The sequence below is a fragment of the Haliotis rubra genome, unplaced genomic scaffold (genome assembly GCF_003918875.1).
Source record: "Haliotis rubra isolate DU_JTF1 unplaced genomic scaffold, ASM391887v1 Scf1867, whole genome shotgun sequence".
In the NCBI taxonomy this organism is placed as follows: Eukaryota; Metazoa; Mollusca; class Gastropoda; order Lepetellida; family Haliotidae; genus Haliotis; species Haliotis rubra.
The window spans coordinates 79,969-95,698 of NW_025765855.1; the positions used below are offsets into that span (position 1 = coordinate 79,969).

General features: G+C 40.6%; 1 protein-coding gene across 1 annotated transcript; it reads left to right on the forward strand.

Annotated features, from left to right (window-relative positions):
* Positions 1-1,390: 1,390 nt before the first annotated feature.
* Positions 1,391-15,433, forward strand: LOC124273987 (tyrosine-protein phosphatase non-receptor type 7-like). Its single transcript, XM_046709320.1, has 11 exons — positions 1,391-1,398; positions 2,177-2,282; positions 4,082-4,169; positions 4,509-4,585; positions 5,029-5,065; positions 5,344-5,441; positions 12,006-12,134; positions 13,725-13,870; positions 14,364-14,499; positions 14,790-14,934; positions 15,332-15,433. Exons 1-11 carry the CDS (start codon positions 1,391-1,393, stop codon positions 15,340-15,342), a joined length of 981 nt encoding a protein of 326 aa, XP_046565276.1. The 3' UTR covers positions 15,343-15,433.
* The last annotated feature ends 297 nt before the right edge of the window (positions 15,434-15,730 follow it).

Consider the following 15,730-nt stretch of genomic DNA (forward strand, 5'->3'; position numbering starts at 1 on the left):
GTAATCATGCTGTGTCAAAAATGCGTCAACATTCTCATTGAACTCAACATTTGTTTCCCGACACGTCGGGTTTAACAAGTTCTTAAAATATGTCACCCACTTATCTGCCGTAATTGTGTTATTTTCATTACAATTGTTCAGTAGAGATTTTATCTTATGCCAGAACTTCTTACAGTCACCACTTTTAGCTGCACTCTGAATCTCATCAGCAATACCACCGTTAAACATTCTACTTTTATTTCTACACAAGAGGCGAAAGTGTCTCTTTGCTTCAATGTATCTGTTTAGATTTTCATTTGATCTGCATTTGCGGAACATATTAAGCCAGTAGAACTTATATTTTTTTGAACTTTCGCATTCTTCATCAAACCAATTAGGTTGAATATTCTTTGATTTCGGGATCTGAACATCACGACATTGAAAGTGACTTCCCACAAAGCGGAGAAACTCAACAAGTTTCTCGGTGGCACCATTGATATCAGAATAGACGAGATCAAGAAACTCATCTAATATACAACTCGCTGTACTAGACGCTACAGACTCATTGAACTTGTCTAAACCACCATTATTCCACCTGAACTTTACGAGTTTTTCACACTCTACATGACGAACACTGGTTACTAGCGAGTTATCACCACAATCCTCGACGGATACCTCTACAATGCACGATAGAGGCAGGTGGTCAGAGTCTGACCGCGAGTGGACAAACATATCCTTAATCAAGTAAAAACAACTGGTCGACGCCAATATAAAATCAACAAGACTTGAACCATTGTGTGTAATACAAGTATGCGATGTAGCGCATTATTATTGTGAATATATATTATCATAAATATGTTCTAGTTGTTGTGCACATCATACCTTTAGTATTGTAATAGATATTGTACATGGGCCTGTGGCCTTTCTACTGAATAAAGTTATATATAATGTTGAGTCTCACAGTAAGGGCCATTCCATACCAATAGTGATGTAATAGACCCTGTCCCGATGCACCAGTTCACATTTACATGGATTGAAATGGTGATGAATTTGACTCTTGTGTAGATCACTGGTTCTTCATCCAGGCACTGGGCTCACTTTCCACTCATTGTCCACTCATTGTCTTTATGTCCAAGGGTTAATGTATTTCTCCGCATGTTATTGGTCACCTTCTGACATCCATTTGATGCCCCATGGACCAGGACCCGCGAAGATTCGGATTCAGCCACTCATGCTTGTTATAAGAGGCGACTTACGAGACCGGGTGGTCAGGCTCGATGACTTGGTTGACACATGTCATTGTATCCCAGTGGCTTAGATCGATGCTTATGATGTTGATCTCTGGATTGTCTGTCCAGACTCGATTGTATACAGACCGCCGTCAGTGCAGCTTTAGAAAACAACCAACCGCATGGTGAGGTGAGGTGAAATTGAGTTTAACGTCGTGCTTGATAATGTTTCGCTCATATGACGACGTGCATGCGTGTGTATGTGTATGTGTGGCTGCTTGTACTAGCCCTGACTTAAGCTGGTTTTATAGTGCTAGCCCACTGAGATACCATGCCGCAGTGAAGCATGAATACCCCACTCAGTCACATTATACTGACTCCGAGCCGACCAGTGTTTGTTGTACCCATTAATGCCGAGCGCCAGACAGGGACCAACAAGTACCATATTTTAACATCTTTTGGTATGACGCGGTCAGGGGATCGAAACCCGCGATCTTCCGCTCTCCGGGCGGACGCTCTAACCACTACACCACGGAGGCGGTCACCAACCGCATGGATCAAACTTGGACTGCATGTTGTCACTTCTAGAATGAGCGAGTGAGTTTAGTTTTACGCTGCACTCAGCAATATTCCAGCTATATGGCGCCGTCTGTAAATAATAGAGTCTGGACCAGACAATCCAGTGATCAACATCATGAACATCGATCTGCGCAATTGGAACCGATGACATGTGTCAACCAAATCAACGAGCCTGACCACTTGATCCCGTTAGATGCCTCTTACGACACGCATAGTCGCCTTTTGTGGCAAGCACGGGTTGCTGAAGACCTATTCTACCCCGGATCTTCACGGGTAGTCACTGCTAGAAGGTAAACCCAAAATATTTCCTGATCAGCCACTATCCTATAGATAGCGGCAGCAGTGATATTCTGTGATTCTTAAGGTGAAGGGGGCCGTGTCGGATGAAGGGATGCAGACGGCATTTATGTCAACGTGGAACTGACCAAGGTGAAGGTAGCTGAGCTTCGAGAATACATCGCCAAGAGAGAAGACAAGTTTGTGTCCGAGTATGGGGTACGTAGAATTGTACCTTTTTATTTAATTATTTCTACAGTAAGGTGTCTTTTATATATCCTTCTGGTGAACAGTAGTGGCGTATATTTCCTCCTAAAACCGACATTTACTTTGCTCCAAAATATATATTGGTGTCTGCGGCATTATTAAGTGATAATCCCATATCTTGCTGCATCCACTAGACATAATGTGTCAAAAATACTCGAAGAGCATTTGAGTATTTCCATAATGTAATGTGGGTACCTTCATGCTGCATCTGTCCCGTCACAGACAATGTCCAAACTACATCTCAAATATTGATGGCTTCGTTTTTGAAGCTGCGTACGTATTGGTGCACGTCGTTTTTTTTTATCGTACATCTGTATATATTCCATATACTGTAGCTTAAAGGCACAATGTCACACATTTTCGACAATATTTTGGTCTATATTATATATACTCCTCACAAAAAATAAGCAACAAGTATTTTCAGTGTAATTTCAGTGTTACTGAAAGGTAAATATTCAAAGAATACATAACCTTTAGGGACTGTCAAATTGATTTATCTGATAACACTGACAACATCACCGAAACACAACCACCCTCAGAAAGAACATGCGAAATGTGTGGCATGAATGTGCTCCACTCTTCACACATGCACCCTGATCGGTGTAAACCTACCTGTAATCATTCCTCTGGTACAACAAGCGGATTCTAACTTCAATTTTATGGATGATAATGCCCGTCCATGGATGATAGTGCCCGAGAAAGAGTTGTTAACGATGTTGTTTAGATCAATAACGTCACACATATGTACTGGCCTGCAAGATCACTTGACCTTAATCCCATTGAACATGCTTGGGACATTATTGGAAGTCGTGTTCACGGTCTCAATGTTCACCCCCAGACTCTGGATGACCTTGAGCAGGCGTTACAGAGATAACGGCAGAACATTCCACAACATCAACTTTAAAGGTTCATTTGGTCAATGCAAAGACGTGTAGAAGCCTGCATTTGTGCTCATGGCGCTCATACGCTTTACTGAACACTGCTTCACTGTCCCCAAAACTGACTTGAACCTTAATGTTAACATTTTATTCCATCAATGCAGCACATTGTACACAACTCTTTCACGGGTACATGCTTTTGATGATTCGTAAGTCGATTATTCCTCAGTATCATTTCATTTTGCTAATCGTGTGTAAATATGTTTCACATTTCTATTGCATCATTCCAAGATTTGCAATTTCAATCAATGAAAATGTAATGAGACTACAAATTTGTGTTGCTTAACTTTTTGCGATGAGTATATATTTGAGCATATGGACTCTCTTTAGCTTCATATTGATGCAATAAAAGACTTATCCCTAACGGCTTGCCTGAAATCGATGATTGAAAGTTCAAGGCGAACAGCTTCCAAACAGAGAACACTTGCCATATATGGAATGTAAAGTGGTACGCGGTGTTGTCGGTGTTTGCCAAACTGGTTTCAATCACAAGTTGTGCTTAGGATATTCGTAAAGAGCGCCCCAAGGGACATAACTATATGGGGGTTCGCTTGAAATAATGTTCGGCCGGTAGAGGGCGTGAGAGTCGATTTATTGCAACTTTGCATTAATTCAGTCGAACTTTTTAATTTAATATTGTAATCAAAATACGGGGGAAGTATTTTTGGGGAATAAAATATATGGTAGCTTCCCTGAGAGCTGATGGTTAGTATTATTGAGAGTAATACGTTATTTATTTTTAGAGAAGCGTGGTGTGATATAGTGCCTATGACGTTTAAGGAAGAAGTAGTTACTATGTGTCTATATTTCCAGAGAGTGCCTCGAGGTCTGCTCCACGCTCACACAGCTGCCACCACCCCAGAACACAGGCCCAAGAACAGATTCAAAGCCATGTATCCCTGTACGAGCTCGCTTTTAATTTGTTTAACGGTGGACGGTATATACTGTGAATTACCACGAAAATTAATATTGACCTTTCACGTGTACGAAAACCTCAGATGCTTTTCAGTTTAATAGTAGCAATAAAGTCAAACAGTAGGTCCGTATGTAATGATCGGGCGGTGAGGTAGCCTAGAGGTTAAAGAGTTCGCTCGTCACGCCGAAAACCCAGCTTCGATTCCCCATGAATCGATTCCCCATGTGAACCCATTTCTGGTGTCCCCCGCCGTGATATTGCTGGAATATTGCTAAAAGCGGCGTAAAATAATACCGATTCACTTTGTAATGATCTCTTTTCCAGATGACCACTCCCGCGTTGTCCTGCAGAAGACGCCTAGGGACAAGCACTCCGACTACATCAACGCCAACTACATCAACGTATGTCTGTCTTATCCTTAACGCTTGCGCATTACATATCTCCAATGTCTGAAATGTCTCAAGGAATAAGTGACCTGGTATGTGATGTGGTATCGACGTATAGATAGTTGCGTTTGGGTTTAAACAGGTTGCATTTACTGTTATAAATCAATGTGTCTCTTATAGGGATTTAGACGTTAGAAGAACATGAACATGTAACGCCTTTATGGATTATACCCTCATTGTTTGTAAGGACCTTTCAGAGCCAGTGTTTGTCCCTCAACCAGATGAACATAGCGTCCTGAGCTGACATGTTGATTACTTCATGAGTCATTTCTTCACATTAGTCACTAAAACCTGAAACAAAATAGTAACTAAGGTAACACTGATCCTGCTCAATACGAGAGTCACTGAGAGGGTTGAAAGTACAGTCTAAATTATAATGTTTGGACACTTGTCAACAGACCTACAAGGAGAAGAAGGCCTTTATTGCAACCCAAGGTAAGGTTTTAACCACCTGTCCTTACTGATGTGTTCTGTAATACAAATGCTGGAGATATGTCGGGTTTATTTCACCAACCTGTCGGATAATTTTGAAAATATATTAAATTTTCATAAAATTTATCTTAATGATAACCTTAACTTAAATTGCGACCCCAGTTTATTCAGTTACGTCAATACGTTGTCCTGGGATATAATTCACTGTAATGGGACCGTAAGAATGTCTTGTTTGAACTTTTTATGCCATCGACAGTAACAGTGTTATGTGTGTTCACAAGGCCCAATGCCCAAGACTGTGGGCGACTTCTGGAGGATGATCTGGCAGGAGGAGACCGACATCATCGTCATGCTCACCAGACTCAAGGAGGGAATCAAGGTGATACTGCTCCTCAAACATCTAAATGTCAATTTCTTCTCATCTGTATGATTCAAGTAATTGATCAAATATACCATTATTCCCCGCCACGAAGTGGGAGGGGGATATTGGTTTGAGCTCCGTCCGTCCGAGATGATGATGACATTTCTCAAAACCCGTTATAGACGGGGAAATCAAATTTGGTATGTGTTTTCAGGTCATGAATGCCTTGATGGTGTTCTAAAACGGAAATCGTGTTACAATTCGTGACAGAGTTATGGCCCTTGTCCTGCGTTTCTTGAACTGATCCCCAATGGCTCAGATTTTCTCAGTAACCGTTACAGATAGGGAAGCCAAATGTGGTATGTGTTTTCAGGACATGAATGTTGTGGTGGAGTTAAGGAACAGGAACCAAATAGGAACAGAACTCTGGTGGGGGATATTGATGACCATGTCTTCTTGTTATATCATGTAATGGTGGACGTGAGTCTTTCGAAGCAGACAATGAGACATACTGTGCGACGTACTAGGAGGTGTATAGCTGGGTTACCAACTGAGAATGTCTGTGTGTGCTTCTGTGAATGTGTTAGTGTGTGTGTTGATATGAGTCTCTTTGAATATGTTAGCTTACGATCAACTATGAATTTCACATTAGATAAAAAAGTAAATCAAATAAAGTGAAAATAAGATTGAGAATCCTCATAATTTTACCTTGCCAAATGAACATTTAAATCTGAGAATTTTATTCAACTCAGGATGAAAGTTGTTTAACAAACGATCATAGTTTCAAATCGCTGTTATTGAACACCAACCTCTTTAATTGTATAAATTCAAATACTCTTCATATATATATATTTCGCCATGTGTATGTGTATCATTTGCTTGATAACAGTGTTAAGATCTAGCCAGAAACATCTCATATATTGCAATAAAGTTTTCTATCCATCAAACGTGTTCTTCTTCAAATGTGCATGTTGTTGTTAATGTCATTGGATATGTGTATGTTGTTGTGAGCTCGGTGTTTATGTATGTTGTTGTGAAGGTCGGTGTTTATGTATGTTGTTGTGAGCTCGGTGTTTATGTATGTTGTTGTGAGCTCGGTGTTTATGTATGTTGTTGTGAAGGTCGGTGTTTATGTATGTTGTTGTGAAGGTCGGTGTTTATGTATGTTGTTGTGAAGGTCGGTGTTTATGTATGTTGTTGTGAAGGTCGGTGTTTATGTATGTTGTTGTGAAGGTCGGTGTTTATGTATGTTGTTGTGAAGGTCGGTGTTTATGTATGTTGTTGTGAAGGTCGGTGTTTATGTATGTTGTTGTGAAGGTCGGTGTTTATGTATGTTGTTGTGAAGGTCAGTGTTTATGTATGTTATTTGTGTTGTATTTGTGGAGCTCGGTTTTTGTTATGTTGTTGTGAAGGTCGGTGTTTATGTATGTTGTTGTGAAGGTCGGTGTTTATGTATGTTGTTGTGAAGGTCGGTGTTTATGTATGTTGTTGTGAAGGTCGGTGTTTATGTATTTTGTTGTGAAGGTCGGTGTTTATGTATGTTGTTGTGAAGGTCGGTGTTTGTGTATGTTGTTGTGAAGGTCGGTGTTTATGTATGCTGTTGTGAAGGTCGGTGTTTATGTGTATGTTGTTGTAAATGTCGGTGTTTATGTATGTTGTTGTGAAGGTCGGTGTTTATGTATGTTGTTGTGAAGGTCGGTGTTTATGTATGTTGTTGTGAAGGTCGGTGTTTATGTATGTTGTTGTGAAGGTCGGTGTTTATGTGTATGTTGTTGTGAATGTCGGTGTTTATGTATGTTGTTGTGAAGGTCGGTGTTTATGTATGTTGTTGTGAAGGTCGGTGTTTATGTATGTTGTTGTGAAGGTCGGTGTTTATGTATGTTGTTGTGAAGGTCGGTGTTTATATGTATGTTGTTGTGAAGGTCGGTGTTTATGTATGTGTTTGTGATGTATGTTGTTGTGAAGGTCGGTGTTTATGTATGTTGTTGTGAAGGTCGGTGTTTATGTATGTTGTTGTGAAGGTCGGTGTTTATGTATGTTGTTGTGAAGGTCGGTGTTTATGTATGTTGTTGTGAAGGTCGGTGTTTATGTATGTTGTTGTGAAGGTCGGTGTTTATGTATGTTGTTGTGAAGGTCGGTGTTTATGTATGTTGTTGTGAAGGTCGGTGTTTATGTATGTTGTTGTAAAAGGTCGGTGTTTATGTATGTATGTTGTTGTGAAGGTCGGTGTTTATGTATGTTGTTGTGAAGCTCGGTGTTTATGTATATGTTGTTGTGAAGGTCAGTGTTTATGTATGTTGTTGTGAAGGTCGGTGTTTATGTATGTTGTTGTGAAGGTCGGTGTTTATGTATATGTTGTTGTGAAGGTCGGTGTTTATGTATGTTGTTGTGAAGGTCGGTGTTTATGTATGTTATTTGTGAAGGTCGGTGTTTATGTATGTTGTTGTGAAGGTCGGTGTTTATGTATATGTTGTTGTGAAGGTCGGTGTTTATGTATGTTGTTGTGAAGGTCGGTGTTTATGTATGTTGTTGTGAAGGTCGGTGTTTATGTATGTTGTTGTGAATGTCGGTGTTTATGTATGTTGTTGTGAAGGTCGGTGTTTATGTATGTTGTTGTGAAGGTCGGTGTTTATGTATGTTGTTGTGAAGGTCGGTGTTTATGTATGTTGTTGTGAAGGTCGGTGTTTATGTATGTTGTTGTGAAGGTCGGTGTTTATGTATGTTGTTGTGAAGGTCGGTGTTTATGTATGTTGTTGTGAAGGTCAGTGTTTATGTATGTTGTTGTGTATGTTGTTGTGAAGGTCAGTGTTTATGTATGTTGTTGTGAAGGTCGGTGTTTATGTATGTTGTTGTGAAGGTCGGTGTTTATGTATGTTGTTGTGAAGGTCGGTGTTTATGTATGTTGTTGTGAAGGTCGGTGTTTATGTATGTTGTTGTGAAGGTCGGTGTGTTTATGTATGTTGTTGTGAAGGTCGGTGTTTATGTATATGTTGTTGTGAAGGTCGGTGTTTATGTATGTTGTTGTGAAGGTCGGTGTTTATGTATGTTGTTGTGAAGGTCAGTGTTTATGTATGTTATTTGTGAAGGTCGGTGTTTATGTATATGTTGTTGTGAAGGTCAGTGTTTATGTATGTTGTTGTGAAGGTCGGTGTTTATGTATGTTGTTGTGAAGGTCAGTGTTTATGTATGTTGTTGTGAAGGTCGGTGTTTATGTATGTTGTTGTGAAGGTCGGTGTTTATGTATGTTGTTGTGAAGGTCGGTGTTTATGTATGTTGTTGTGGAAAGGTCAGTGTTTATGTATGTTGTTGTGAAGGTCGGTGTTTATGTATGTTGTTGTGAAGGTCAGTGTTTATGTATGTTATTTATGAAGGTCAGTGTTTTTATGTATGTTGTTGTGAAGGTCGGTGTTTATGTATGTTGTTGTGAAGGTCGGTGTTTATGTATGTTGTTGTGAAGGTCAGTGTTTATGTATGTTGTTGTGAAGGTCGGTGTTTATGTATGTTGTTTGAAGGTCGGTGTTTATATGTTGTTGTGAAGGTCGGTGTTTTGTATGTTATTTGTGAAGGTAGTGTTTATGTATGTTGTTGTGAAGGTCGGTGTTTATGTATGTTGTTGTGAAGGTCGGTGTTTATGTATGTATGTTGTGAAGGTCGGTGTTTATGTATGTTGTTGTGAAGGTCGGTGTTTATGTATGTTGTTGTGAAGGTCGGTGTTTATGTATGTTGTTGTGAAGGTCGGTGTTTATGTATGTTGTTGTGAAGGTCGGTGTTTATGTATGTTGTTGTGAAGGTCGGTGTTTATGTATGTTGTTGTGAAGGTCAGTGTTTATGTATGTTGTTGTGAAGGTCGGTGTTTATGTATGTTGTTGTGAAGGTCAGTGTTTATGTATGTTGTTGTGAAGGTCGGTGTTTATGTATGTTGTTGTGAAGGTCAGTGTTTATGTATGTTGTTGTGAAGGTCGGTGTTTATGTATGTTGTTGTGAAGGTCGGTGTTTATGTATGTTGTTGTGAAGGTCGGTGTTTATGTATGTTGTTGTGAAGGTCGGTGTTTATGTATGTTGTTGTGAAGGTCGGTGTTTATGTATGTTGTTGTGAAGGTCGGTGTTTATGTATGTTGTTGTGAAGGTCGGTGTTTATGTATGTTGTTGTGAAGGTCGGTGTTTATGTATGTTGTTGTGAAGGTCGGTGTTTATGTATGTTGTTGTGAAGGTCGTGTTTGTTTATGTATGTTGTTGTGAAGGTCAGTGTTTATGTGTATGTTGTTGTGAAGGTCGGTGTTTATGTATGTTGTTGTGAAGGTCAGTGTTTATGTATGTTATTTGTGAAGGTCGGTGTTTATGTATGTTGTTGTTGTGAAGGTCAGTGTTTATGTATGTTGTTGTGAAGGTCAGTGTTTATGTATGTTGTTGTGAAGGTCAGTGTTTTGTATGTGATCAGTGTTTATGTATGAAGGTCAGTGTTTATGTATGTTGTTGTGAAGGTCAGTGTTTATGTATGTTGTTGTGAAGGTCGGTGTTTATGTATGTTGTTGTGAAGGTCAGTGTTTATGTATGTTGTTGTGAAGGTCAGTGTTTATGTATGTTGTTGTGAAGGTCGGTGTTTATGTATGTTGTTGTGAAGGTCAGTGTTTATGTATGTTGTTGTGAAGGTCGGTGTTTATGTATGTTGTTGTGAAGGTCGGTGTTTATGTATGTTGTTGTGAAGGTCAGTGTTTATGTATGTTGTTGTGAAGGTCAGTGTTTATGTATGTTGTTGTGAAGGTCGGTGTTTATGTATGTTGTTGTGAAGGTCAGTGTTTATGTATGTTGTTGTGAAGGTCAGTGTTTATGTATGTATGTTGTTGTGAAGGTCAGTGTTTATGTATGTTGTTGTGAAGGTCGGTGTTTATGTATGTTGTTGTGAAGGTCGGTGTTTATGTATGTTGTTGTGAAGGTCGGTGTTTATGTATGTTGTTGTGAAGGTCGGTGTTTATGTATGTTGTTGTGAAGGTCGGTGTTTATGTATGTTGTTCTGAAGCTCAGTGTTTATGTATGTTGTTGTGAAGGTCAGTGTTTATGTATGTTGTTGTGAAGGTCAGTGTTTATGTATGTTATTTGTGAAGGTCAGTGTTTATGTATGTTATTTGTGAAGGTCGGTGTTTATGTATGTTGTTGTGAGCTCGGTGTTTATGTATGTTGTTGTGAAGGTCTGGGTGTTTATGTATGTTGTTGTGAAGGTCGGTGTTTATGTATGTTGTTGTGAGCTCGGTGTTTATGTATGTTGTTGTGAAGGTCGGTGTTTATGTATGTTGTTGTGAAGGTCGGTGATATGTATGTTGTTGTGAAGGTCGGTGTTTATGTATGTTGTTGTGAAGGTCGGTGTTTATGTATGTTGTTGTGAATGTCGGTGTTTATGTATGTTGTTGTGAAGGTCGGTGTTTATGTATGTTGTTGTGAAGGTCGGTGTTTATGTATGTTGTTGTGAAGGTCGGTGTTTATGTATGCTGTTGTGAAGGTCGGTGTTTATGTATGTTGTTGTGAAGGTCGGTGTTTATGTATGTTGTTGTGAAGGTCGGTGTTTATGTATGTTGTTGTGAAGGTCGGTGTTTATGTATGTTGTTGTGAAGCTCGGTGTTTATGTATGTTGTTGTGAAGGTCGGTGTTTATGTATGTTGTTGTGAGCTCGGTGTTTATGTATGTTGTTGTGAAGGTCGGTGTTTATGTATGTTGTTGTGAAGGTCGGTGTTTATGTATGTTGTTGTGAGCTCGGCGTTTTTATGTATGTTGTTTTGTGAAGCTCAGTGTTTATGTATGTTGTTGTGAAGGTCGGTGTTTATGTATGTTGTTGTGAAGGTCAGTGTTTATGTATATTTGTTGTGAAGGTCAGTGTTTTTATGTATGTTGTTGTGAAGGTCGGTGTTTATGTATGTTGTTGTGAAGGTCGGTGTTTATGTATGTTGTTGTGAAGGTCGGTGTTTATGTGTATGTTGTTGTAAATGTCGGTGTTTATGTGTGTTGTTGTGAAGGTCGGTGTTTATGTATGTTGTTGTGAAGGTCGGTGTTTATGTATGTTGTTGTGAGCTCGGTGTTTATGTATGTTGTTGTGAAGGTCGGTGATATGTATGTTTTAGTGAATGTCGGTGTTTATGTGTATGTTGTTGTAAATGTCGGTGTTTATGTGTGTTGTTGTGAAGCTCGGTGTTTATGTGTGTTGTTGTGAAGGTCGGTGTTTATGTATGTTGTTGTGAGCTCGGTGTTTATGTATGTTGTTGTGAAGGTCGGTGTTTGTGTATGTTGTTGTGAAGGTCGGTGTTTGTGTATGTTGTTGTGAAGGTCGGTGTTTATGTATGTTGTTGTGAAGGTCGGTGTTTATGTATGTTGTTGTGAAGGTCGGTGTTTATGTATGTTGTTGTGAAGGTCGGTGTTTATGTATGTTGTTGTGAGCTCAGTGTTTATGTATCTTGTTGTGAGCTGGGTGTTTATGTATGTTGTTGTGAAGGTCGGTGTTTATGTATGTTGTTGTGAGCTCGGTGTTTATGTATGTTGTTGTGAAGGTCGGTGTTTATGTATGTTGTTGTGAGCTCGGTGTTTATGTATGTCCAGGTGAAGTGTGAGAAGTACTGGCCGGAGGAGAAGAGTCCACTGAAACTTGGAGACCTGACCATCACCAACGACGGGGTCACTGAGAGACCAGACTACTGCATCACACAGATTACCATACAGCACAAGAAGGTTCATACTACCCATTAAAAGTTTAGACTCATTAGTGTAAATGTAGCCACCTACTTCAGTCAACTGTTCTAAACTAGATTTTGCAAAATATTCCATACTATTTATAGGTACTGTTTACACATGAACTGGAGTATTGTAAAACAAACTCGTAATATTGAAAAGATTATTGTCATGAGTTCAATAAGTGATGAAACTGAGTGAAAATTGGCGAATTCTTAACAAAACTTTACACCAAAACGTAGCTGTTCACACGCACGATATTTGCACATGCTTTTCAGCAATTTGATGCATGATCCTCATGCAGTTCATTTGCATAATGTTTGCAGTTGGTTCCCCCAAGTTAGTGTAGAAATTCATCTTTGATGTAACCAAATTATATACATAACATGTAGTGAGTACTTTAAGTGAGTCTTAACTTTTGATGGGTAGTATATATCACATCTGGTTCTTATATACTGTTCACAATGGCTAGGGGATACTCTGGGCGGGATGGATCCTTGCAATATCTGACCTGACGGTTACCATAGTATACATCACCAGAACCCTGTAAAACCAGATCCTTCTACCTCATGTGTGACTTGATTGTCTATCGTGCTATACATTACCCCACACCGGTAGAACAGGTCCTTGTACCTCATGTGTGACCTAACTGTGTATCATGTTATACATCACCCCACACCGGTAGAACAGGTCCTTGAACCTCATGTATGACCTAACTGTGTATCATGTTTTACATCACCCCCACCCCTGTAGACAAGGTCCTTGTACCTCATGTATGACCTGGCTGTGTATAAAATGTTATACATCACCCCACCCCTGTAGATCGGGTCCTTGTACTTCATGTATGACCTGGCTGTTTAGCATGTGATACATTACTTCACCCCTGTAGACCAGGTCCTTGTACCTCATGTATGACCTGGCTGTGTATCATGTTATACATCACCCCACCCCTGTAGACCAGGTCCTTGCACCTCATGTGTGACCTGACTGTGTATCGTGTTATACATCAGCCCCACCCCTGTAAACCAGGTCCTTGTACCTCATGTATGACCTGGCTGTGTATCATGTTATACATCAGCCCCACCCCTGTAAACCAGGTCCTTGTACCTCATGTATGACCTGGCTGTGTATCATGTTATACATCACCCCTGTAGACCAGGTCCTTGTATCTCATGTGTGACCTGGCTGTGTATCGTGTTATACATCACCCCTGTAGACCGGGTCCTTGTACCTCGTGTGTGACCTGGCTGTGTATCATGTTATACATCACCCCACCCCTGTAGACCGGGTCCTTGTACCTCATGTGTGACCTGGCTGTGTATCATGTTATACATCACCCCACCCCTGTAGACCAGGTCCTTGTACCTCATGTGTGACCTGGCTGTGTATCATGTTATACATCAGCCCCACCCCTGTAAACCAGGTCCTTGTACCTCATGTGTGACCTGGCTGTGTATCATGTTATACATCACCCCACACATTTGGATCTGAGCTTAACGCTCACTCCATACATATACATGCGCGCAGAGGAGTTCAGTGTCCATTCAAGGAGATATGTTCTCTGAATACGAAGCTTACTTTCCGTTATAGCTGAACGAACGCCGTCAAGTGATGCACCTGCACTATGTCACGTGGCCTGATCATGGCGTCCCATCATCCCCTCCGCTCGTCCGGTTCTGGAAGGTGTTCCGGTCCATGGCGGCTGACAGCAAGGCTCCCGTCGTTGTCCACTGCAGGTTGCCAATTTCACCTACCTCTTCTTATCAACATGACCTATTTAAAAAAAGGATCATATGGTCATATTCTATGTGTGTGTGCGCGTGTGTGCGAATAAAAAACACCATACCCACCTTGAATGATATGAACGCCTGGGGGCTATTTCAGTTAGCAGATATTCGAGGGGGATATATACATTCTTGGTTGACTATCAATAATGATTTCTTTCATCATCTCTCTGTTTTACACCATGCTGAAATGAGCCACTTCTATCGCACACACGAGTCATGAAATAAACGTCGTCAGACTACGATGAGGCCTGGACTGGCATCCACCTTGGCTTGCTCGGCCATCTTATGTTGTCGTTGTCCAGACTGTGTCACTGAGATTGTTCCGTGGTGAATTTGATTATTTAAGATTTCCAATGTTAGTGATGCCAACACCAACTACATTAATGATACTCACGTAAGGTACATTGTATACCGTCTCCCTCGGAAATATGTATATTTCCAGTGCTGGAGTTGGGAGAACAGGGACATTTATTGCTCTGGAGGCCCTGATGGAGCGAGCTCGACGGGAGGGAGTGGTGGACGTCCACGAATTTGTCCTCAAGATGAGAGCAGACCGGGTCAGCATGGTGCAAACAAAGGTGAGATAGCCGTGGTGGCCCTAAGTATTGCTGGTAGTCAGTGGAAGTATGAATATTAGTCAAACTTCACAAAATATTATTGTCCTTAACTTCATGTACATCATTTGTCAAAGGGTGTAAGTAAATAAAGCAACACTCTTCATTGTCATCACGATAATGATTGATTCACAAAAGACGTGTCTGCTTGACACCTATTCGGAAACATAGCACTATTATATAATGTCAGTTTCCCCAAACATGTCTTCCTCAATTTTATTACACTACGGTTAAGTGTTGATTTCTGCCCCCAGGAACGGTACCTGTTTCTCCACCAGGTGGTGCTGGAGGCGCTGTACAGCGACATGACACACATGACGCCCACCATGTTTGACAGCCGGTTCTGCACCGACAGCCTTGCTTCGGCTTCAGAAGAAGCCATCTTGAAAAGAATGGGAGGTAATGTGTTGCCTTTAAGGTACACCAACATCTGCAACATATATACTACTGGCGTGAGAGGTTTGGGTTTGCAAAGAGACGTCCATTCAAAATAAGTGAATGGCTCTTGGAAACAATAGCCATTTCGACTTCCTGTTAAAGAATGTTTTGAAATTGTGTGCATGACATTGGATTTGTTTTGTAACGCGTTCCCCAGACATTTAAGTGCCCTGTGATATCCCTAAAATCCGAGATGGATATTATTGCCATACCGTGTCTGAATTATGAAAACCTAAGACAAAAGAAAAAATTACTTTTTGTCCTTACGATAAAAGATGTAAAATCTAGCTTACCCTGTAGACCAGATCCTTGTACCTCATGTGTGATCTGGCTGTGTATCGTGCTTACATTGTTTCAGAAACTCGTTGAACTGAAGGGAGAATTAAATGCCTCTGAAACTGAGGGAGCTCTTCTGTCAGAAAACTCGCGGAAAAACCGTAGCAAGGACATTCTGCCAGGTACCATTTCACCGGCGATAACTGTGTATCATGCTGTGTACTATATATTGAATTTTTCCTTATCCTGACTCGCCATATGATTATTTCCCTTTTCCTTCGAATGGTTGTGGAAACTTGAATCCCTTTGCTCCCTGAAGCAAACGTAAAATCACTCACCCATTCGGGTTGCCTCCCTTCACCATTCCCGCCAGTGGTGTCCCACGTGATCGGCACATTGCCATGCTCTTGTCACTCTCTCCTTCTTCCCCAAGCGGAGTGTTGGTCGGATACTTCGGGTCCCTTGACGGCTTCATATCCTT

Coding starts and splice junctions, on each gene's coding strand:
- LOC124273987 (XM_046709320.1), top strand. Junction 13,871..14,363: donor CCCGTCGTTGTCCACTGCAG/GTTGCCAATTTC, acceptor GTATATTTCCAG/TGCTGGAGTTGGGAGAACAG. Junction 14,500..14,789: donor TCAGCATGGTGCAAACAAAG/GTGAGATAGCCG, acceptor TTCTGCCCCCAG/GAACGGTACCTGTTTCTCCA.